At 40.4% G+C, this 24527-nt stretch overlaps 1 protein-coding gene across 4 annotated transcripts in view; it reads right to left on the bottom strand.

Moving 5' to 3' along the window:
• Positions 1–24527, bottom strand: part of TBC1D5 (TBC1 domain family member 5) — a 766435-nt gene that overhangs the window by 159055 nt on the left and 582853 nt on the right. For all 4 annotated transcript variants that reach the window (XM_089692221.1, XM_089692220.1, XM_089692223.1 and 1 more), the window contains exon 15: positions 14320–14462. In XM_089692221.1, the coding sequence (XP_089548347.1) occupies positions 14320–14462 (143 nt within the window). The remainder of the gene's footprint in view (positions 1–14319; positions 14463–24527) is intronic.

The following is a 24527-nucleotide window of genomic DNA, read 5'->3' as shown; positions in this document are numbered from 1 at the left end:
CAGGATAGGCTTCCCTGAAGAGAGAGGTTTTCAGATATCGTCTAAAAGTGAGCAGAGTAGGCGATAGTCTGATAAATTGGGGTATAGAGTACCAGAGGATGAGGGAACCTCTGGCAAAATCCTGGAGATGAGCATGGGAGGAGGAGACAAAGGAGCTAGAGAGTAGGAGGTCGTGCGAGGAGCGGAGAGTACGGTTTGGGTGATATTTGGAGACAAGATCGGTGATGTAATTTGGGGCAGAGTTATAAATGGCTTTCTATGTTATTGTTCATGTTTTGAATTTTATCCGTTGGGCAACGGGAAGCCAGTGGAGGGATTGGCAGAGAGGGGTGGCAGATACAGAACGGTTAGTAAGGTGGATGAGTCTGGCAGCAGCATTCATGATAGACTGAAGAGGGGATAGCCTGCGATGAGGTAGGTCAATGAGGAGGGAGTTACAATAGTCAAGGTGAGAGATAACAAGGGACTGAATAAGTTGCTTAGTGGTTTCCGAGGTTTCAGATGGGAGTCTAGGATTACATCTGTAATGAAAACTGTCCCATTAATGGGGAATTGTACACTGCTATATCCTCTACAGTATCTTAATTCTTTCAGTAAAACCCCAGCATGTGTTCTTTGTCTCTAATAAATTTGGGCCTAACCCTGCTGCAGGCCACTTTTACACTACTGGATTATCTGTGGTCTGTTAAATCGTGTAGTAAAGGACCTGCCTGTACCATTTGTCTTTAGTGCATTTTGGCCTGTTTTCTCTGATTATCCTAATTCTCGTGGTAAAGCCCCAGCATGTGCTCCTTGTCTCTAGTAAATTTAGCCCTAGAATTGCTATTTAAAACTGCCCTGCTGCTGCCCGATTTTACACTGCTGTGTCATCCACCCTCTGCACCCTCTTAATTCATGTAGTAAAAAAGCTGCCTGTACCCTTTTTCTTTAGTACATTCAGCCAATTCTCCCTTATTAAAAAAAATCATCTGTGCTCCTTCTTCTTAATAAGAGTCTAAGAAAAATTGACCAGCATCAGGGGAGTTTTGCATCGCAGAGAACAGGGACAGCCACAGTGGACTACTGGCCAATTTCAACACACAGGTCAAAATGAGACTAATATTGTTTTAATGAAAAAGTATGTGTTACTGCTAAAGCTACCTGAAATAAGTCTTTATCTCAAACTGAAATTAATCAGAATGAGGCAATGCGGCTGTATGTAAGTCAAACTAATTATAAAAGAAAAAAATAAACTTCACAGCCAAATACGCACTGCTAATGTATGCGATCACTGACACTGTCCATGAAACTCTGGGAAATCTGAAGGCTCTCACTTACATTGGGGTTATGCCAGCACTGTAATGGTCAACTGCTTGCTTATTCTAGGGGAGTGTAAATGCATGATTACTTACCTGATCCTCTGCTCTTCTATGTGGACTATCCCTTGGCATCATCCCATTCAATACATGGCTATGAACCCTGCATTAACCTTGATGTCAGGACCCTGGACAGATGGAGCATGGAGGGAGAAGACGTTGTGGGGACCAGTTCAACAATATGGAGAGGTTGAGCAATGGGAAAATAAATCTTATTTTGTATTCCCCCCCCAAGACTTAAATGAGCAGTTAACCTTTGCAATGTGGGAGAAACCCCGCAATTTCATTTTCCTAAGGTTGTGCTTTAAAACATGTTATTTCAATTATTTTTGCATTTTCAATGTTGCCTTCAAAGCTGCGTGAAATGGTTAATGGTTTTTTGGGGTTTTTTTTTTTACACCCGTCCAAAAGTGTGCTTGAGCTTCAAGAAACCAAAAAGGTGGAGTAGGAGCAGGTCAGGTATTATGTTATACATTAAATGTTACAGATGTTATTACTCAATAATCATAGTTATGAGATCAAAGACTTTGTCACAGAAATATAAATTCAATTCTACAGACTGATAATCACACCTACTATTACATATGAAGTGGTGACCTGGCTACAATTAAAGACACAGAGAAGCTAATGTTATGATGATAATTTTAAAATGGAGGAAGTTACAGGGTGGAGATTAAAAGCAATGGATAATATGGAGTGTAATAGGCTAAACTTGTGCAGAAGTCAGGGTCTATTAAGCGCTATAGAGCTAAGGAGCGCAAATTGTACCAAAAATACAATTTACATATTTTTTTCATACGTTCTCTGAAATTCTTCCAGAGTGCACCTTAGATCAGTGGCACAGTGCCTTGAAAAAGTCTTCATACCCCTTGAAATTCTTTACAAATAAAAATATCTGAAAAATGTGATGTGCATTTGTATTCAGCACCCCGAATCAATACTTTGTAGAACCATCTTTCACTGTAATTACAGCTGCAAGTCTTTTTGGGGATATCTCTACCAGCTTTGCACATCTAGAGAGTGACATTTTTGTCCATTCTTCTTTGAAAAATAGCTCAAGCTCTGTCAGATTGGATGGAGGGCATCTGTGAACAGCAATTCTCAATTGGATTTAGGTCTGGACTTTGACTGGGTCATTCTAATAAATGAATATGCTTTGATCTAAACCATTCCATTGTAGATCTGGTTGTATGTTTAGGGTTGTTGTCCTGCTGGAAGTTGAACCTCCACTCCAGTCTCAAGTCTTTTGCAGACTCTAACAGGTTTTCTTCTAAGATTGTCCTGTATTTGGCTCCATCCATCGTCCCATCAACTCTGACCAGCTGCCCTGTCCCTCCTGAAGACTAGCATCCCCACAACATGATGCTGCCACCCCCATGTTTCATGGTGGGGATGAGGTGTTCAGGGTGATGTGCAGTGTTAGTTTCCCCCCCACACATAGCACTTGGCTTTTAGGCCAGAATGTTCAATTTTGATCTCATCTGGCCAGAGCACCTTCTTCCACGTTTGCTGTGTCCCCCAGATGGCTTCTCGGAAACTGCAAACCGGACTTCTTATGGCTTTCTTCTTGCCACTCTTCCCTAAAGGTCACATTTGTGGAGTGCACGACTAATAGTTGTCCTGTGGACAGATTCTCCCACCTGAGCTGAGGATCTTTGAAGCTCCTCCAGAGTTACCATGGGCCACTTGGCTGCTTCTCTGATTAATGCCCTCCTTACCTGGCCTGTCAGTATAGGTGGACGACCATGTCTTGGTAGGTTTGCAGTTGTGCCATACTCTTTCCATTTTTGGATGATGGATTGAATAGTGCTTTTTCAAAGCTTGGGGCATATTTTTATAACCTAACCCGGCTTTAAACTTCTTCACAACTTTATCCCTGACCTGGCTGGTGTGTTCCTTGGCCTTCATAATGCTGTTTGTTCACTAATGTTCTTTAACAAACCTCTGAAGGCTTCACAGAACAGCTGTATTTATACTGAGATTAAATTACACAAGGTGGACTCTATTTACTAATTAGGTGACTTCTGAAGGCAATTGGTTCCACTAGATTTTAGTTAGGCGTATCAGAGTAAAAGGAGCTGAATACAAAAGCATGCCACACTTTTCAGATATTTATTTGCAAACATTTTGAAAACCATTTATCATTTTTCTTCCACTTCACAACTATGCACCACTTTGTGTTGGTCTATCACATAAAATCCCAATGTAAATATAATTATGTTTTTGGTTGTAACATGACAAAATGTGGACAATTTCAAGGGGTAAGAACACTTTTCAAGGCACTGTACCTGGTTTAACAACAATTAAAGGAATTGCTTGACTTTCCGTGCATTGTTTCATTAAACTCCTATTTAATGTCACACTAAACATAGTAAAACAAAAAAAAAACAAAAAAAAAAAAAACAACACTGACAGAGTCTAACTAACCTTTTCACAGTAATTTATTTTCCTGTCTGACAAAAAACAATACCTGTATTTAATTTGTTACTTTTGTCTTAAGCACCGTTTTTTTTCCCATTGTTATTTTCTTTTCCAAAATCATACATTTTACAAGGGCAATTACTAAACCCATCATTCAAGGCAGGTCTATGAAAACTGCATTTTTTTCTCCAATCGAAATGCAAGCAATCCATCTGCTGCGGCTGTCAAAGCAAAGCCTATTAATGATGCTTGTTTAGTATACCATATTGACTGCCTGCAACAATACTATCTGCTAGCATACTGATACAAGTCTACTTTCTGTTAATCCTTTATCTTTTAAAGCTGTAGAAAAACAAAGTTACTTATTACTTGCTTCCAAAAAACATAATACACCGAATGTGTTCTGTCCTATACCTGTCGTTATAGCAGAAAGCAATCAAAGTCCTGACTTGGGCCACTTTGACCAAGGGATTACAAAGGGGGTTCTATATTGTTAGGGCATCTATTAGGAAATATTTGTTTTTAATCTTTATCTAATTTTATTGTTATGAAAACCTGGGGCTATAAAATAAAAAAGAATCCTATTGGCCTAAACTGAAAAAGAAGCTTTGGCTGAAGCAGTTGAAGGATAAGCTCATCTTTCTGCAAGAAATAATAAATGCACATATTTTTGTAGGTTAACCCCTTGGCGCCGGCACCTCCTGGCCCTTAAGGGGTTTGTGATGTTAGGAGATGGGTCATGTGATTGCTGTGATTGGCTGTCACAGCAGTCAAATGATCGGAAAGGTCCCAATCGCGAGCTTTCCGCGAGGTGCTGGTAAATGTGCTCTCGGCACTTTTGTTTACTTCTGGTACGCAAATATGCGGCTGCTCGGCATCAAGGCCCAGCCGCAGAGATGCCGCATATTTGCGTACTGTTGGAGTAAACAGGTTAACCACAAGCCTACAGGGCACTTATACCCCCTTCCTGCCCAGGCCAATTTCCAGCTTTCAGCGCTGTCGCACTTTGAATGACAATTGCGCGGTCATACAACACTGTACCCATATGAAATTTTTATCATTTTTTTGTGACAGATAGAGCTTTATTTTAGTGGTATTTAATCACCTCTGGGTTTTTTATTTTTTTCTTAAACCAAAAACCACTGAAAATTTTGGAAAAAAAAAGTTTTTTCTTAGTTTTTGTTATAAAATTTTGTAAATAAGTGATTTTTCTCCTTCACTGATATACGCTAATGAGGTTGCAGTGATGGGCACTGATAGGCTGCACTGATGGGCACTGATGAGGAGGCACTGTTGGGCATTGACAGGCATCACTGATGGGCACTGAAAGGCAGCACTGATACATGGCACTGATAGGCAGCACTGATACATGGCACTGATAGGCAGCACTGACTGGCACTGATAGGTGGCACTGACTGGCACTGATAGGCGGCACTGACTGGCACTGATAGGTGGCACTGATTGGCAGCACTGATAGGTGGCACTGATGGGTGACATTGAAAGGCAGCTCAGATGGGCACTGATATGTGGCATTGATGTGGCACTGATGGGCACTGGCACGAGGCACTGATGGACACTGACAGGTGGCACTGCTGGGGCTACACTGATCATCAGTGCCCTGATGATCAGTGTACATGTCCCCTCCGCGGAAAGCCGATTACCTCCTCCCCACACTGACAGCTCAAGAGGAGAGAAATGCCGATAACCGGCATTTCCCTGTTTACATGTGATCAGCTGTGATTGGACACAGCTGATCATATGACTGAGCCGACATCTTTGGCTCTTTCCGTGATCGGTGATTCGCTGTGTCCAAGGGACACAGCGAACCGCCGATCGCCACGCTGCGCGCTCCCTGGGCCACGCATGCGCGGTGAGAATGGGAGGATGTCATATGACGTCCTCCCAGAATAAGAAAACCACCTTGGGCCCATCATTGGACTATATGGCGGGCGGGAGGTGGTTAAAAAACATACAGTCAGGTCCATAAATATTGGGACGTCGACACAATTCTAACATTTTTGGCTCTATACCACCACCACAATGGATTTGAAATGAAACGAACAAGATGTGCTTTAACTGCAGACTGTCAGCTTTAATTTGAGGGTATTTACATCCAAATCAGGTGAACGGTGTAGGAATTACAACAGTTTGCATATGTGCCTCCCCCTTGTTAAGGGACCAAAAGTAATGGGACAATTGGCTTCTCAGTTGTTCCATGGCCAGGTGTGTGTTATTCCCTCATTATCCCAATTACAATGAGCAGATAAAAGGTCCAGAGTTCATTTCAAGTGTGCTATTTGCATTTGGAATCTGTTGCTGTCAACTCTCAAGATGAGATCCAAAGATCTGTCACTATCAGTGAAGCAAGCCATCATTAGGCTGAAAAAACAAAACAAACCCATCAGAGAGATAGCAAAAACATTAGGCGTGGCCAAAACAACTGTTTGGAACATTCTTAAAAAGAAGGAATGCACCGGTGAGCTCAGCAACACCAAAAGACCTGGAAGACCACGGAAAACAACTGTGGTGGATAACCAAAGAATTCTTTCCCTGGTGAAGAAAACACCCTTCACAACAGTTGGCCAGATCAAAAACACTCTCCAGGAGGTAGGTGTATGTGTGTCAAAGTCAACAATTAAGAGAAGACTTCACCAGAGTGAATACAGAGGGTTCACCACAAGATGTAAACCATTGGTGAGCCTCAAAAACAGGAAGGACAGATTAGAGTTTGCCAAACGACATCTAAAAAAGCCTTCACAGTTCTGGAACAACATCCTATGGACAGATGAGACCAAGATCAACTTGTACCAGAGTGATGGGAAGAGAAGAGTATGCAGAAGGAAAGGAACTGCTCATGATCCTAAGCATACCACCTCATCAGTGAAGCATGGTGGTGGTAGTGTCATGGCGTGGGCATGTATGGCTGCAAATGGAACTGGTTCTCTTGTATTTATTGATGATGTGACTGCTGACAAAAGCAGCAGGATGAATTCTGAAGTGTTTCGGGCAATATTATCTGCTCATATTCAGCCAAATGCTTCAGAACTTCACAATGCAGATGGACAATGACCCAAAGCATACTGCAAAAGCAACCAAAGAGTTTTTTAAGGGAAAGAAGTGGAATGTTATGCAATGGCCAAGTCAATCACCTGACCTGAATCCGATTGAGCATGCATTGCACTTGCTGAAGACAAAACTGAAGGGAAAATGCCCCAAGAACAAGCAGGAACTGAAGACAGTTGCAGTAGAGGCCTGGCAGAGCATCACCAGGGATGAAACCCAGCGTCTGGTGATGTCTATGCGTTCCAGACTTCAGGCTGTAATTGACTGCAAAGGATTTGCAACCAAGTATTAAAAAGTGAAAGTTTGATTTATGATTATTCTGTCCCATTACTTTTGGTCCTTTAACAAGTGGGAGGCACATATGCAAACTGTTGTAATTCCTACACCGTTCACCTGATTTGGATGAAAATACCTTCAAATTAAATCTGACAGTCGGCAGTTAAAGCACATCTTGTTTGTTTCATTTCAAATCCATTGTGGTGGTGTATAGAGTCAAAAATGTTAGAATTGTGTCGATGTCCCAATATTTATGGACCTGACTGTATGCACTTATTATTGCTTGCACAGAAGCCTCCAGAGCATTTTACCTGCAACCAGTGGATTGTGGGTGCAATGTCAGGCTCCTGCAGACATATACTTCAGCTTTCTTGCCTGTTTCTCTGAACTGGCTTTCTGTTAGAACGCTGGGGGACATGTCAATTAAATATGAGGGCGCTGGTGTGGGGAAAGGAACTTCTACCTGCTGTCACTGGGAATAGGGGAGAGGCATTGGGGGTGCAGGAACTAGTGCTGGTCTTGAGCATGTCACATGTTACACCCAAAATACAGGTGAACTTATCCTTTAAACACTTAGATCAATATTAGGTCTTATTCTCAAGTATAAAGCTTCATAATAAAGGAAAGCAACAGCTAAAAAATGTTGGGTCTGTTAGTGGCTAAGTTCATGTTTTACATATGATATAGCAATATGCAGCGCTAATAAAATATAGAAAGATTAAAATCCAGTAGCAAGGTATATAGTGAATGGATGAATGATTATATCCAATAGTAAACATGAAAATATAAAATTATTGCACGAAAAGTATTGCACTACCAGTATATATATATTGCACTATAAGTATATGATTGTAAACATGAAAAAATAAATAAATAAAATAAAGTGCCTAAAAGTGCCAGCAAGGAAGCAATCCAGTAATGTTGTAGCTGGATAAAAATGTGAACAGTGAGCAAAATAGGTGCACAAATACTGCACCAAAAGGTAATTCTGAATATAAATAAAGTTCAATTTGAATAAATACAGTTCATGAAGTGCCACAAAAGTGCTCCATAATTCATAATCAAGTAAACTCATGATTGGATGAGAATCAGAACGATTTCATAACTTCAAACCCAAAAGTGATTCTGGTGACTGGGATTAGGAATGACTCCAGTGCTCGTGACTTCAGGTGGTGAATAATATGTGCTTGTCATATGTCATATGCGCATGTAGTAATAATTTCCAAACAGAACCCTGGTCTACAGCCGCACGGTTACCGTGGCAACCTGGGGATTCCAACAGGCAGTGCGAGCCATTGTACATGATTGCGGCCAGATCCATGAAGATCACCAGAGTTCTGTTTGGAAATATTTATTACATACGCATATGACTTGCGCTTCTGGTAAGAGCAAGCACATATTATTCACCACCTGAAGTCACGAGCACTGGAGTCATTCCTAATCCCAGTCACCAGAATCACTTTTGGGTTTGAAGTTATGAAATCGTTCTGATTCTCATCCAATCACGAGTTTACTTGATTATGAATTATGGAGCAGTTTTGTGGCACTTCATGAACTGTATTTATTCAAATTGAACTTTATTTATTTATATTCAGAATTACCTTTTGGTGCAGTATTTGTGCACCTATTTTGCTCACTGTTCACATTTTTACAGCACAGTATATTTAAAGTGGTTGTAAACATCAGACATAAAATATGAACAAAACATATCCTCCCATACTGTGTACTTGTCTCAATCCAGAGCATTAAGTGCTATTTCTGTCTGCTGTCTCATTCCTCTGCCACTAGCATGAGTCAATTCTGACAAGTTTTCTTGACACCAAGAGAAAAAAGATGATGGGAAAGGGGGGGCAGGGGAGGAGCCCCAGCACACAGCCTGTGGTTCAAAGCCTCAGCTGTGTGTGCTGTTTGAAGGGTGGGGGGAGGGTGTCCCTTCCCTCCAATTAGTTCTTAAAGCTTGTCTCACTGAGCAGTATGTAATTTCTGTTCTTTGTACCCTGTCTTCTGACAGCTCAGACAAGTGGTTAGAAATTTTCACTTTTAGGGCCTTTTCACATCTAACGCAGTGGGATGCAAACGGATGCATTTTGGACTGCACTCCAACTGCATAGACAGTTCACAATCCAGGCTCTCCTATGGCCATAGTTCACACCATTGCAGTGGAGTGCAGCACAGTACAGACAAGTACAGCATGCTGCATTTTTGTGCACCGCAAACACACTGCAACACATCACAGTACAGACAGAAGCCCAAGAAAGAAGAAAGACTTGACCTCACAGGTCAAATGCAGATATAAAAGCACCCATTAACTGCATGTAATAACACATCAACTACATGTAAAATGGATATCAAATGCGCAGTTACATGCAGTTTCTGGTGTAACTAGGTCCTAAACGGCTGTAGAGAAGAGAAAACTGCAGATAAACAGGCACAACTTAAGTAGGGGGATTTGTTTCATCTCTGTGTATCAAGTGAGGCCAGTCACTTCACTGGGTATATGGAAGGTTTTACAACCACTGCAAACTACTGGAGGCCCCTTGTCTGCATGGGCTAGTTTATTGAAAAGCTGAACTTAGCATTTAATGATTTATAGTAACAATGCACACAATTGTATTTTACTTGTTGATACTTTACTGGTTATTATGAGGGATTCCCAGTTTTATTAATTAAATTATATGGTATGTGAAACAGTAGGTGCTGAAACTTGCGAAAGAAGCAAGGAACACCCAAATCTCCCCATGAATGGGTACAGAGGCAGATATTATGGTTGGGGAATCTTGCTGTTTGAGTAGACTCGGGTCTCCAGGATCCAAACTAAAATATAACTGGAAATAATGAATTGAGTTCTGGAAGTAATGTAATTATTATAGGCAAAACTATTAAACTCTGAAAACATAAATATATTGGCTCAAGTTAGGTATTTATATATAAGCTCCTTTAAGAAATACAGTGAACATTAGCATTTTTCACATCAGTTTTCTTTTTAATAGTGTCAAAACTTCCTCTTATAAATTAAATTGACCCAGATTAAATCCTATCAAATTTAGCGATTGGTTTCTTGCTTTCTTGCACAAGTATGAAGATGACAGCATGAGAAAAGAAAGAATGTTAGCTAAACATAATTATATATTAATGTTTATTTAAATGAACTGTGGTGTACATCTAAACTTTTATGTATTAAACCCTGAGTATCCCAGGTGATCCATCACAGTGTCATTATTTACATTATACTGTTTTTATCAATGCCACAATTGTATATCCCTATTTAAATGTAAGTGTACAGCGATTCATCAAAGAAGGAAGAAAGCGCTTTTAAAGAGCACTGGAAAAATCTAAACTGTTCTATCTGTGATCTGATTTGAGGGTTCAGTTAATGGGCCCCTAGTGTTTGTAATGATGGTTAACCACAACATTACTTGAAAAAGTACATTTTATTTTCAGCTGAGCCAGATATACACAGGATGATGTGATGCAACTATATACTGGATGTGTTTTCTTTGCTGTCCAGCAGGTGGTGCTCATTACTAATGGCTGCTCTACTGTTGTCATGAACGACCACAAACAAAGCATTGCTGCTCAGAATTAAACTATAAATATATATTTACTTTTTTTCATAAGTAATCTACTATAGTTACAACTACTGTTTACAAACTGGGACTGTATGGGTTATTCTAGTATGTTTTAGAAATGACCACTGACCCAACATTGAAAACTATCCCTTTCCATTATACATGTCAAGTATTAACATCTTTTTTCATTTTTTAACTTGCAAGCATGACAACTGGAAATTAATGGTCTGTTTATATTGGCAATCTAATCAGTGCTTGTGTGCAGATCAGATGTTTGAACATTTATTCTTTGTGTCCAAATTATAACTTACAGTGGAACTTCACCCAAAAGGAGAAGTTCAGTTTTTCCACCTTCACCCCCCCCCCACTCTAACCCCCCCACTCGAACACTTTTGGGCACAGTTTTCTTCAGGGGGAGCAGGTACCTGATTTTGACAGGTATCCACTCCCACTTAAGCTCAGATGGGCAAGGCGATCTGAGTGGAAGTTTGAATCCCCCCTCCCTGCCTGCAGCTTTCTGGAACATGTCACAAGCACCAAAAAGTTGCAGGCCCATTTACAATGCGCAGCAAAGTGCGCCTTGCACATGTGCAGCAGAAAACCTGTTGTGAAGCCACGAGGACTCAGAGCTGGCTTCCATTCTTAAACATGCCAATGCCAGGGACCCAAAGACCGATGAAGAACCAACCCGGGTGAGGACGGCACTGGATCTCTGGACATGTAAGTGCCCTTATTATAAAAGTCAGCAGCTGCAGTATTTGTAGCTGATGACTTTTAATTTATTGGGGGGACAATGAAGATCCTCTTTAAAGTATGTAAAAAACAACATAGGAAATGGTTAGCCCCCTTCATACCCCTAAAGTCCATTGTGGTGTATCACAACATGCACCCTAATATTGTTATTTTACACATTAATATAGGCTGTGTTAACTGATCTGTAGCAGTCTTCTAATGCAGCAAACTGCAATGCAAGTCCATTGGCACCTACCGTACTTGTGCTTTGGTGTACTACTCTAAATGGACTGCACTGCATTGCACCACACAGCATGCCATGTGTTAAATAAAACACATAGCTAAACGCATTATACTACAACACACTACGGGGGACATTTATCAATTTTGTTGCACGCAAGGTAATGCTAAGTAGGAGCAGTGAGAGAGATGATCAGTCACAAACTCCTCTAAAGTAGCATTGCAAAAGAATACAATCTGCCTCGGACCACTTCTTCATTGTGCGTCTGCTTAGAATAAAACGCTCTCTTGTCTCCAGTGCTAAATTGCTTGCAGACCTGGCCAAATCTGTTACAGTTGGTTGCCCAGGATTCCAGGGGCCACAAATAAACATAAAAACTATTGCACAGAATTTGAGAATAAGAGGCATCCTGATCCATGTCTTGTACTGCCACTAATTTGCTTGATAAATGCCCACTTCTGTGTCCTACTGGAGACATTGCCCTTCACTTTTCTTGCTAGAGACACAACTTGCCGTATTTTTCACTCCATAAGACACAGTTTATCCCCTGCAAAAAAGGGGGAAAATGTATGTGTGTCTTATGGAGCAGCCGGCCCGGTATTCCCGCCGCTGCCGCCGTGTTAGAATACCGGGCCGGCCGCTCGGCTCTACTGTGCTCCTCAGTCCAGCGCTGTCCTCACCGTCTTTTCTCCCCACCATCTTTACTGTGGGCACCTAGCTGTGATAGCTTGCGACTTCACAGCTGGTAGCCCACTGCACATGCGTGAGAAGCGCTGCGCTTTGTGAATGGTCCAGAAAACGGGGAGGGAGGACAACTCCACGGTAGTGGGAGCAGGTATCTATCAAATTTGGGCACCCACTCCCCCCCCCCTCTGCTCCCCAAAAGTCTGCAGTCTCTGGTCATCTCCCATATAGTGTCCACAGTCGCTGGTCATCTCCCGTACCATGTCCACAGTCTCTGGTCATCTCCCATACCATGTCCGCAGTCTCTGGTCATCTCCCATACCATGTCCGCAGTCTCTGATCATCTCCTGTACTATGTCCGCAGTCTCTGATCATCTCCTGTACCATGTCCGCAATCTCTGATCATCTCCTGTACCATGTCCGCAGTCTCTGATCATCTTCTGTACCATGTCTGCAGTCTCTGGTCATCTCCTGTACCATGTCCGCAGTCTCCGGTCATCTCCTGTACCATGTCCGCAGTCTCAATTCATTTCCTGTACCGTGTCCGCAGTCTCTGGTCATCTCTTGTACCGTGTCTGCAGTCTCTGTTCATTCCCTGTACTATGTCTGCAGTCTCTGGTCATCTTCTGTACCATGTCCACAGTCTCTGGTCATCTCCTGAACTATGTCCGCAATCTCTGTTCATCCCCTGTACTATGTCCGCAATCTCTGTTCATCCCCTGTAGTATGTCTGCAGTCTCTGGTCATCTCTTGTACTATGTCCGCAGTCTCTGGTCATCTCCTGTACTGTGTCCGCAGTCTCTGGTCATCTCCTGTACTGTGTCCGCAGTCTCTGGTCATCTCCTGTACTATGTCCGCAGTCTCCGGTCATCTCTTGTACTATGTCCGCAGTCTCTGGCCATCTCCTGTAGTATATCCACAGTCTCTGGTCATCTTCTGTACCATGTCCGTAGTCTCTGGTCATCTCCTGTACTATGTCCGCAGTCTCTGTTCATCCCCTGTACTATGTCCGCAGTCTCTGGTCATCTCCTGTACTGTGTCCACAGTCTCTGGTCATCTCTTGTAGTATGTCCGCAGTCTCTGCTTATCTCCTGTAGTATGTCCTCAGTCTCTGGTCATTTCCTGTACTATGTCTGCAGTCCATTGGTTCAGAATATTTTTTTTCTTGTTTTCCTCCTAAAACCTAGGTGCGTCTTATGGTCAGGTGCATCTTATGGAGTGAAAAATACGGTAAATGAGGGAAGGTCTCTGCATAGATTGTTGACACTGAAAAATGTATCCACATTACAAGGTCTCCCCACACTTCTTGTGACAACTGTAAAATGTATGAATTTCCTATTACCTCCTGCCTGTTGACAACGGTCACCAGAGGATGAAAAGGACACAGACATCAGTAAAAAAAAAAAAAAAAAAACCTGACAGAGGTTCTAGATTTTTTTTATACCCTAAAAAAAGTTTGCTTGTATAGATCGTACACTATATTGGAACAAACACATCTGCCACATTATTTTTACACAACAAAAATATATAAGCAATAATTTGTCACAAAAGACATGATCAGTGTAGTGAAAAACATTAAATATCTTGAAAATGTTTTGACATTTTAACAAAAAAAAAAAGAATAAAGTAGGAAAAAATGAAGTATTAGCTTTGAGTATTACATTGCCAGTCTCTGATTGATGTAAAAAAGCAAGGTGCTCATGCACAGGGAGGTCTCCACAGCACCAGTGGCAGTGGATATCCCAGTTTAGCCATGAAGCAGGCCTTGGGCTACGAGATGAATCAGGCCCCCTCAAGCTTCCCTATATATATTTATTTACAGGGTCTTAGGTCCATACTGTGTAAGAAGCTAGCCCTTATATCCTTCTGGATGAGCTAGTCACAACATTAACATTTTACTTTCATGAAAATTGTATTCCACAAAGTCCCAGAACAATACATAGATACCATGGTAAGTAAATAGTGATGTGGTACTTACATGCATCCCTAATATACAGCAGCATGGCTACAAAAACATAGTCCACCAAATCTAATGTAATGCTGTCAGCAAACAAAGCATCCCAGATAACAAGCAGGTCCTGCAGAGGGAACTCCCGGCCAAACAAGAGTCGGACCCATCTCCTGAAAAAAGAAAAAAAAAATGATACAGTTAAAATACATTGACTGCATGAGAAACCTGTGAAAATACATTTTGCCATCACCATTATTTAGTATCTTACCATGTTTTCATTCTGCTTATTTCATGTCCCATTTTATAATGTAAAATAAATGAAAGAATCTAACATGGATTGCAGAGCTTTTGTCAAAAAAAGAGACCCCCTGCTCATAAAGGCCTCAACCCATGGATTGAGCTGGATACTCCAAAGAAGAAATCTCACCAATACAGTCTTAAAAACTGAAGAAGCTGGTTGGTTGTTCATTAAAGCAGAGCTTAATGGCCTCAACCCGTAGATTAAGCTCAATACTCCAATGAAGTAATCTCACTAATGCAGTCTTAAAAACTGAAGAAGCTGGTTAGTTGTTCATTAACCTCCCTAGCGGTCTGATTATGTCCATATTTCTGTGCTCAAAGTGGTACATTTTTGTGCATGGAAATATGTATTTTTTTTATTGTAGGCCTGTAATTTTTAGGAATAACTGACTGAAATCTGTCCGAACAAGAGTCTAGTAAACATCCCGGGTATGTTAAAATTTGAAACACAAAATCATAAAATTATAATTTAATAAATAGTCATAAAAAATAATATAATAATAATAAATTAAATTCAATAATATAATCAAACCAAAAGCACTGAAATTTGAAATATAGCACCAAGTTCGCACATCACTGAGCAAAGTCGCAAAATCGTTTTCAGTGTCTGATGACGAATTTCCCCACGAATCATTATCACTCAATTCTGCAAGTAGTTCTAATTTATGATCACTGTTCTCTAGCTGGTCTAAAACCTATTTTGACCTAAAGGGACGCTTTTTGGACGCCATGGACATTTCTCAGTTTCCAGGCAGAAAGAACGGTAAAAATGCAGGCAGGGCACAGGACAAAGCACTAGGGACAAAATGTATATGAAATGGTTTGATACAGTAATGTTTTACTATGTTATTTTAGTGAATGTCACTTTTTGTCATTTTCAAATTTCCCGCCGTGTCAGGGGACGGAATCCAGAAGACAGATGTCGGCATCTGCCGGAGGACATAACAGAGGACACTGCAGGAGGGACATCGTGGGAGCACAGGACAAGTTAAGAGAAGAACAGATCCCGGAGCAGCGTTGCATGGTAAGCCCGAGTGTAGCTCGGGGTTACCGCTTGTGGTACTGAAACTTTACCCCGAGCTACACTCGGGAATACCGCCAGGGAGGATAAAGCAGAACTTGACCCAAAAGGGGAAGTTCTGTTTTATGTCCTCCCCCTCACCCACCACCACATTTGGCATATCTTTGAATTAAATGCATGAAGGTAAAAAACCGTCAGCCTTTACAACCACTTTAATAAAAGTATGAAAATGAAGAAGTGTTACCCATAGCAACCAGTCACATTATTTAATTTCAAATCTCTGCTGGCAGAAATGACAGTAAGAGTCTGATTGGTTGTTACATCCAACATTTCATTTTTCCACTTTTAATATTTTAACTGTAAAAGACAAATACGCAAACCAGTTATGCTGTAACAATGTACAATCCTAAAATGGTTCACAAATGTAAACATAATGAACAATAACAGTAATAAGTACAATAGAGAGGGAATAGACAATGTCATGATGCAAAGGAAAGGAAAGCCACTGGTCAAATCTTGCAATGTACAGACCTGGCTCATAAATACTATGTTAGACATCACGAACATGAAAAAGGTACACGGGCTGGTTCTCTGTTTGACCAGCATCACTAAAACAGGACCAACAGTATGACCCAATAATATATGTAGATATGAAAGCCATAAAAACCTCTTTTGTCTTGGAAAAGTCAACCAGATACGAGATTAGGAACAATTTATACTTTTGTTAAGGTTTTAAAGTGTAGCCAGCAGGTCCAAATGTCAGACTTTCTTAATAGATTACCTTTTTCAAAATGTAAGTTCCGCTATTAACCAATGGTCAACCTTCAGCGAACATTTCCATAGAGAAGGTGCTAGAGACTAACAATATTACAGAATCAAACTCAAAGTCACATTTAATCTATAATGATTTGATTCAAACATCTTTTATATTTATCAACTCAATGGACCCTCTATGGATCAAGGGAAAGCTCTATTGTTCTGAAATCATTGATAAACTCCAAAACCTCTCTGAGGCATGACCACCATGAATGTTTCCAGTTGGAGGTATCACTTCCTCCAAGTGTCACACCTCCGAGGGTTGAATTTATGGACTTGAGCAGGGTTTCCCCTACCCAGTGAGTAAGTAGGTTAAGTTTATCCTCCTCAATCTTAGCAAAATTGAATATACTGTATGTGAATTATGTAAACTTCCTTGTTTTTGCTTACTATCACAAAGCAGCCATTCTCAAGCAGGGGTTCCAACAGAGGCTGATGGAGGTTCCTTGAGCTGTGACTAACTCATTTCTCATTTGATTTCCTTGAGTACTGGAAATTATTTCAAGGGTTTCACTTGAGTAAATACGTTGAAAAAGGCTACTGTGGAGGCTGAGACCACTAGCTTTTCCTCAATGAAAGATATGAGAACTATCAACTTGAGTTCAGAGAAATTTGAAGTCATATGGGGTGAGAATACATTGGGATGTCCTAGATGTTGAAAAAAAAGGAGCCATTCAAAGAGGATGAAATCATGAACTGACTGTTTAAAAAAAAGAGTTTTTCAATGATGATAAGATCATTACCTGCCCTCAGAAGCTTAATTAGGATGTTTGCATCAATCATGAGTATTCTTTAATGGGTTCTAAAAGGTGGAGTGTGCTGGCCAGGAATATCACTTCCACAAAGAGCTCCATAAGAAAATTTGGTAAGGAAATGAGCTAACGAGCTATGTCCTTTCAGAAGCCAGAGGTGGAGGGCAGAAGCAATTCTCCACTTCAAACACAAAAATTTTGTCTGAAGGTCCAGTTAAAGGCATGGGTAAACACTAAAGTGTTAGCATATTTCTTAAGTCTTTTCAATCAAAAATGAAATTAAGTCTGAAAAATCAACAGACCACCCAGGGCCCAGTAGTATAGACTTCACATCAAGAAGGCTTTGGACAACATATGATAGTATTGGTGTTGCTAATTATCAAACATCCCCATTCAAATACATGTAACCTTAACCCAGTTCCAGCAAGCCCACTATTAGCATGCATTAACCACATTAGTCTAGTGGTCCAAAAAAATTGTACCATGATCTTTCAATATAGGGATCTTCCCACACCAACTTAAGGATGCTATTGTCAGGCCATTAATACAAAAGCCCTCTCTGGATCCAGAAATCTTTAGCTAAACAAAAAATGCTAACTATCTATATTATAACTAGCTTTTACAGTGAAGCACTGAAGTGCACATGGAAGGAATTTACAGAGAGCAAACAAAATAAAATGTATTTCTCATCACACTTACCAGCTATCCAGCAAAAAAAGAAAAAAAAAAAAAAAAAAAAAACTGAGCCTGACTGCCTCGTACAGACTGCTCTGTATAGTGCAGTTCTAATTTTGGTCTATGAGACCATCCATACTGACAAATAAATTAAGTGCAGGAATTTCTGGAGGCAGCCCTTTCCTCCATAAAGGTGCATGAACACATCAGGAGCTCACCAGAGCACAATGGCAGCCAAAGGGTGTCTAATTTGCCTGCACGCCAATACGAGAAAGCTTAAGAAAAATGGCTGAAACAGAACCCAGACAAGACAGTTGTGCCTAACATCTGATTCCAGCAGAATTATGCAACAATGAATCCATGCTTTTTTACCATCAAGACTGGATTACTGTATCTCCCTCTACTATGTTCTCCCTGAACCAGAACTACATAGTTTTCAACTGGTTTAGAATGCAACAGCAAGACTACTCATCCACCAACTCTGTCACTGCCAAATCACACCAATTCTTCACTCTCTACACATGCATCCAATTAAATGGAGGATATCCTTTAAAACTGGCCTACACACTTATTAAAGTGGAACTTCACCCTTTAGAATGGCAATTTACAAACAAATACTTATAAATATCTGCCAGCTTTTTATTCTTTACATACCTTATTTTTCTTTTCTACCCCATTCTTCTCATAGTGACCATTTTCTCTAAGGGTAGGTGAATCCATCTCCCTTTACTTCCTGGAATTTTGCCTACAGCTCTGGGTCTGCCTGCTGGAACATGTGACAGGAGTTCTCAGGATGCACCTGTGATGCCTGGTGGGTCTCACCTATTTGACAAAACGTCTGGTTACCCATAACTCCCACACATTCTCTGCAGTCCTCAGAGAAATGAAAATGATAGTGAAAATTACGTGACCAGAGTTTTCTGAAAATGATTTAGATCATGTGCATTCTATCATGCAGCACCCACAACATGGAACCCACTTCCATACACGGTCCAGGAAGCACCCTTTCTGGAGGTTTTATAAAAGCAGACTCAATACACATCTATTCACCCAGGCTTATAGCAACGACTGACAAATCTTTCTCTTCAAAGATCCCAACACCATTCTGATAAGCACCTTACATCCCACAGAGAAAAGCAGTTTTTGAAATATTACTATTTTTGTTATTAAAATCTGGGATACCCAGACCACTATGCACCTTGGTCCACACATACTTCCACTTTTATATAACCCATCTGAAAGAGTCAAACACGTTGCTATATAACTTATCAGGAGCTGTCTTCAATATTCATCATCATTAACGACAGGCTGTCTTTAGAAATACAGGACTCATAATGGAATCAGGGTAAAAGAACAGATATGATACACTTAGAAAAACAGAAAACAGCTATGTTCAAGTCTTGTATTTCACATGACAAACTGTCATTAATGTCATTGAAGATTTATTATAGTACATGACATTATAATTGTGCTATATATATATATATTACCAGACAATACATAAAGCATGTACTGCAAAAGTTTACATGAACGTGTATACAAAATGGAACTCATTCCCTCTGTAAATTATAGATTTGTGAATTTCACTCTAACAAATGTAAGCACATAATTTAAGTATGTTTGAGGACTCACTTTAATCAGCATGCATTGAAAATTTGAACATATTTTTGTGTATTTATATGCTTGAATGTATATATAGTGAAGCAGGTGCATTGTAGCACCTACTCGGTACATTTCTTCACATTTATTTGTTATTAGAGGATCAGTGTTGGTATGCAGCAATTCTTTAATCAAAGGCATCTTTTGTGTACCAAAATACACATGACAAACACATGGGAAAATAGAGTTTACACTTAGTGAGGAGGTGCACTGTAGCACTTGCTCAATTTGATATAGGTGGGCATGATCATTATTTAATTCAAGGCACAATTTTATGTGTCAAGAATTAACACACTAGTGGGGGAGGTGCATTGTAACACTATATATTTTATTTACAATTTTTACTAAAATGCATCTTTTTTAGTGTACTTAATATAAATGACAAACATATAGGAAATTGAGTTTACATTTAGTGGGGGAGGTACACTGTCGTGCTTTTATGGTATTTTTTTTTTTGGTATTAAAGGATCCGTTCATGCCAAGTTTTAACAATTTCACTTAGGCACCTTTATTGGGGATCAATTATATACAATAAGAGTTCATACACTAGCCGGGGAGGTGCATTGTACCACCTCACAAAGAGTTAGGTCCCTATATATTTGGACACAGGCACAATTTTAGTTTTTTTTCAGGTATCTACCAAAACATATTCAAGCTATAGTTATGTAATGGATATAGGCTGAATGTGCACACTCTCAGGTTTAATTTGTACATGCAAATTGAAGGAAGGGTTAGGAATTACAGCTCTTAGGAGTAGCCACCCCCCATTTTTCAAGGGACCACAAGTAATTGGACAATTGAATCAAAAGCTGTTTCATGGCCAGGTGTGGGCTACTCCATTATTTCTTCATCAAATAAGCAGGTAAAAGGTCTGGAGTTGATTCTAAGTGTGACATTTGCATTTGTAATCTATTGCTGTGAACCTACATCATGAGTTCAAAGGAGCTGTCCATGCAAGTGAAACAGGCCATTGTAAGGCTTCAAAAACTAAACAAATCCATCAGAGAAATAGCAACAACATTAGGAGTGGCCAAATCAACAGCTTGGTGCATTTTGAGGAAAGAGGAACGCACTGGTGAGCTCAGAAATATAAAAAGGTATGGACTTCCATGGCAGACAACAGTGGTGGATGATCATAGGATCCTCTCTATGGTAAAGAAAAACCCATTAACAACATCCAGACAAGTGAATGACATTCTCCTGGGAGGTGGAGGTATCATTGTCAAAGTCTACAATCAAAAGAAGACTTCACAAGAGCAAATACAGAGGGTTCACCACAAGGTGCAAACCATTCATAAGCCTGAAGAATAGAAAAGCCAGATTATACTTTGCCAAAAAAAAATCTAAAAAAGCCAGACCAGTTCTGGAAAGCATTCTTTGGATGGATGAAACTAAGATGAATCTGTACCAGAATGACGAGAAGAAAAAAGTGTGGAGAAGGCTTGGAACAGCTCATGATCCAAAGCATACAATGTCATCTGTAAAACATGGTGGAGGCAGTGTGATGGCATGGGCATGCATGGGTTCCAGTGACACTGGGTTATTGGTGTTTATTGATGATGTGACAGAAGACAGAAGCAGCGGGATGAATTCTGCAGTGTTTAGAGATATACTATCAGCCCAGATTCAGCCAAATGCAGCAAAGTTGATTGGACGGGGCTTCACAGTACAGATGGATAATGATCCAAAACACACTGCAAAAGCAACCCAGGAGCTTTTGAAGGAAAAGAAGTGGAATACTCTGCAATGGCTGAGTCAATCACCTAATCTCAACCCAACTGAGCATGCATTTCACTTGCTGAAGGCAAAACTAAAAGCAGAAAGATCCACAAACAAAGAACAACTGAAGACAGCTGCAGTTAGAGCCTGGCAAAGCATCAGAAAGGAGGAAACCCAGTCTTTGGTAATGTCCATGGGTTCCAGACCTCAGACAGTCAATGCCAGTAAAGGATTCTCAAAAAAATATTAAAAATGAACATTTTATGATTATTTTCATTTGTCCAATTACATTTGAGCACCTGAAAATGGAGGGACTTTGTATAAAAATGGTTGCAGTTCCTAAGATTTGTACTATATTTTGTTTAATTTATTCTGGTGGCATACAGAGCCAAAAGAATGAACATTGTGCCTGTGTCCAAATATATATGGACCTAACTGTATATAAATGTGTTTTTTGTGTTAAGCAGCTCTACACTATCGATTTATATGTGTACACATTCTCACTGGGTTTGTGTTAGGTGTTAGCCGCCCATCCTACTTGTTCCAACTATCCATTGCATGCATCCCATTGTTTATTTTTACATAATTTCACAAACAAGAAATATTTCCATTGAAGCCTTCTCTTCTCAATCCTTCTGATACATTTACAAGCCAGGAGATCATTTTTGCTGCTCAGAAAAGTAGTGTCAGCCTCACGGCATGACTATAATAAAACACCACAATGGGGTGGGAGAGGTAGTATGCATTATATACAATACCACAAAGTAATGTTGCAGGGCAAGTTCTGTGAAAAAAAAATGGATCTTTACTTGACGATTTAAACTACTGTTTTTTAAACATCTATTGGGAATTTTGGGTGGTGAGAATTCCTGTTTCCAAAACTGCACACGTGAAACAGCCATTATGGGGTGAACCCACTCTATTTTTACAATATGTTATATTAACAAAATGCAACTGAAGGATTTGGGACACTGCAAACTGGAAGGACTCTAAAATTAACAATGATTGGAAACAAAGCTATGAACTAAGGCAGAGAGATCTCTTAACTATAAAGCCAACAGGTGGCCTGGCCCACCAGACTGGACCTATAACAAAAGCTTCCTTTTTCTCTGCTTTACAGCCAAGAAAGCTGTCATCTTAGTCTTTGTTTGACCAGCCATTTGAAGGCTTGATGGTTCGGCTAAAAGCACAAGCAAATGTAACAATTATCATTCACAAGTCTTGGTAAACAGTTAAATCAATGGGTTTAGTTTAATTTTTAAGTGTTACTAAACCCACAATAGTATACTCACTGTGGAAGCTAAGGGGTTAATCCTCTCCATTGTGTTAAAAGGATGTTTTATCCTGTCTTCTCTGATCCTCTCCTCCTTCTAATGTTCCCAATCCATCTGCTGATAGAACAGAGCCTTGGGCGCAAGCTGCACAAGCTCAGTTTGGTGTGCATTGCTAGAGAGTTTTTGTTTCTTGGGAGAATGCATGTGATCAGCACAGGGCCAATCAGAACTGTCCATACAGAAGGTCAGGGTTCCTGTAGTCTCACAGGACAATCAGAGGAGAATGAAGACTCCGCCTACAAGCTTTAACCAGTGCTCTGCTGAACACTGATAGAAGTCAGAAGACTGCTGATGAGAAACGTTGTTTAGCAGTTTATATTTACAAAAATAATTGCATTTTCATGTTCTGTGTACTGTGGGAGACCAGATATAGTGAATGCAAGGTCATGGATTTAGTAACACTTTAATAAAGTCATTTATGTAAAAGTCTAAACAGCTCTTGGAGTTGGAAATTAAACTATGATATGAAACTGTATACCTGAGAAACGAATGCTGAAATTCCTGCGCTGGATGATGAGCTTCACAATGTCAGTAACCCCACAGGAAGCACTTTTTGGGAATGCAAGCCTTGCTGCCCTCAACGGACCAGGGAAATCCAAAGAAGCTGTGTGCAAAGAAACAGAGGGTGTACGGGCCTAGTGCATTACCTTCTAAAATGAGATTGGGGAAGAGGTTCTGCCTTGAAACGTATCAGCAATTTGGAGGCCTACAGTCCCCCAACAGTTACCATCTAGGGAGATTGGACCATACTGTCTTTTTTGTGATTGGCCTTTGATTTTGTTCTTTTGTGTGTATACTACTTTTTAGTCAATAAATCTCATTCTTAGAAGGTAATGCACTAGGCCCGTGCACCCTCTGTTTGTGTCTGTGCACATATATACCGGAGATACCCCTGCTTACATGCAAGAGAGAAATTATCATGCCAAATGCCAACTACAAATTAGTACTTACAGTCAGGTCCATAAATATTGGGACATCAACACAATTCTAACATTTTTGGCCCTATACACCACCACAATGGATTTGAAATGAAACAAACAAGATGTGCTTTAACTGAAGACTGTCAGCTTTAATTTGAGGGTATTTACATCCAAATCAGGTGAACAGTGTAGGAATTACAAGAGTTTGCATATGTGCATCCGACTTGTTAAGGGACCAAAAGTAATGGGACAATTGGCTTCTCAGCTGTTCCATGGCCAGGTGTGTGTCATTCCCTCATTATCCCAATTACAATGAGCAGATAAAAGGTCCAGAGTTCATTTCAAGTGTGCTATTTGCATTTGGAATCTGTTGCTGTCAACTCTCAAGATGAGATCCAAAGAGCTGTCACTATCAGTGAAGCAAGCCATCATTAGGCTGAAAAAACAAAACAAACCCATCAGTGAGATAGCAAAAACATTAGGCGTGGCCAAAACAACTGTTTGGAACATTCTTACAAAGAGGGAACGCACCAGTGAGCTCAGCAACACCAAAAGACCCGGAAGACCACGGAAAACAACTGTGGTGGATGACGAAAGAATTCTTTCCCTGGTGAAGAAAACACCCTTCACAACAGTTGGCCAGAACACTCTCCAGGAGGTAGGTGTATGTATGTCAAAGTCAACAATCAAGAGAAGACTTCACCAGAGTGAATACAGAGGGTTCACCACAAGATGGAAACCATTGGTGAGCCTCAAAAACAGGAAGGCCAGATTAGAGTTTGCCAAACGACATCTAAAAAAGCCTTCACAGTTCTGGAACAACATCCTATGGACAGATGAGACAAAGATCAACTTGTACCAGAGTGATGGGAAGAGAAGAGTATGGAGAAGGAAAGGAACTGCTCATGATCCTAAGCATACCACCTCATAAGTGAAGCATAGTGGTGGTAGTGTCATGGCGTGGGCATGTATGGCTGCCAATGGAACTGGGTCTCTTCTATTTATTGATGATGTGACTGCTGACAAAAGCAGCAGGATG

This window comes from Staurois parvus, unplaced genomic scaffold (assembly GCF_062004578.1).
Source record: "Staurois parvus isolate SC_StPar_1 unplaced genomic scaffold, SC_StPar_1.0 ptg000579l, whole genome shotgun sequence".
NCBI classification, from domain to species: domain Eukaryota; kingdom Metazoa; phylum Chordata; class Amphibia; order Anura; family Ranidae; genus Staurois; species Staurois parvus.
This window is presented reverse-complemented; position numbering and strand designations above follow the sequence as displayed.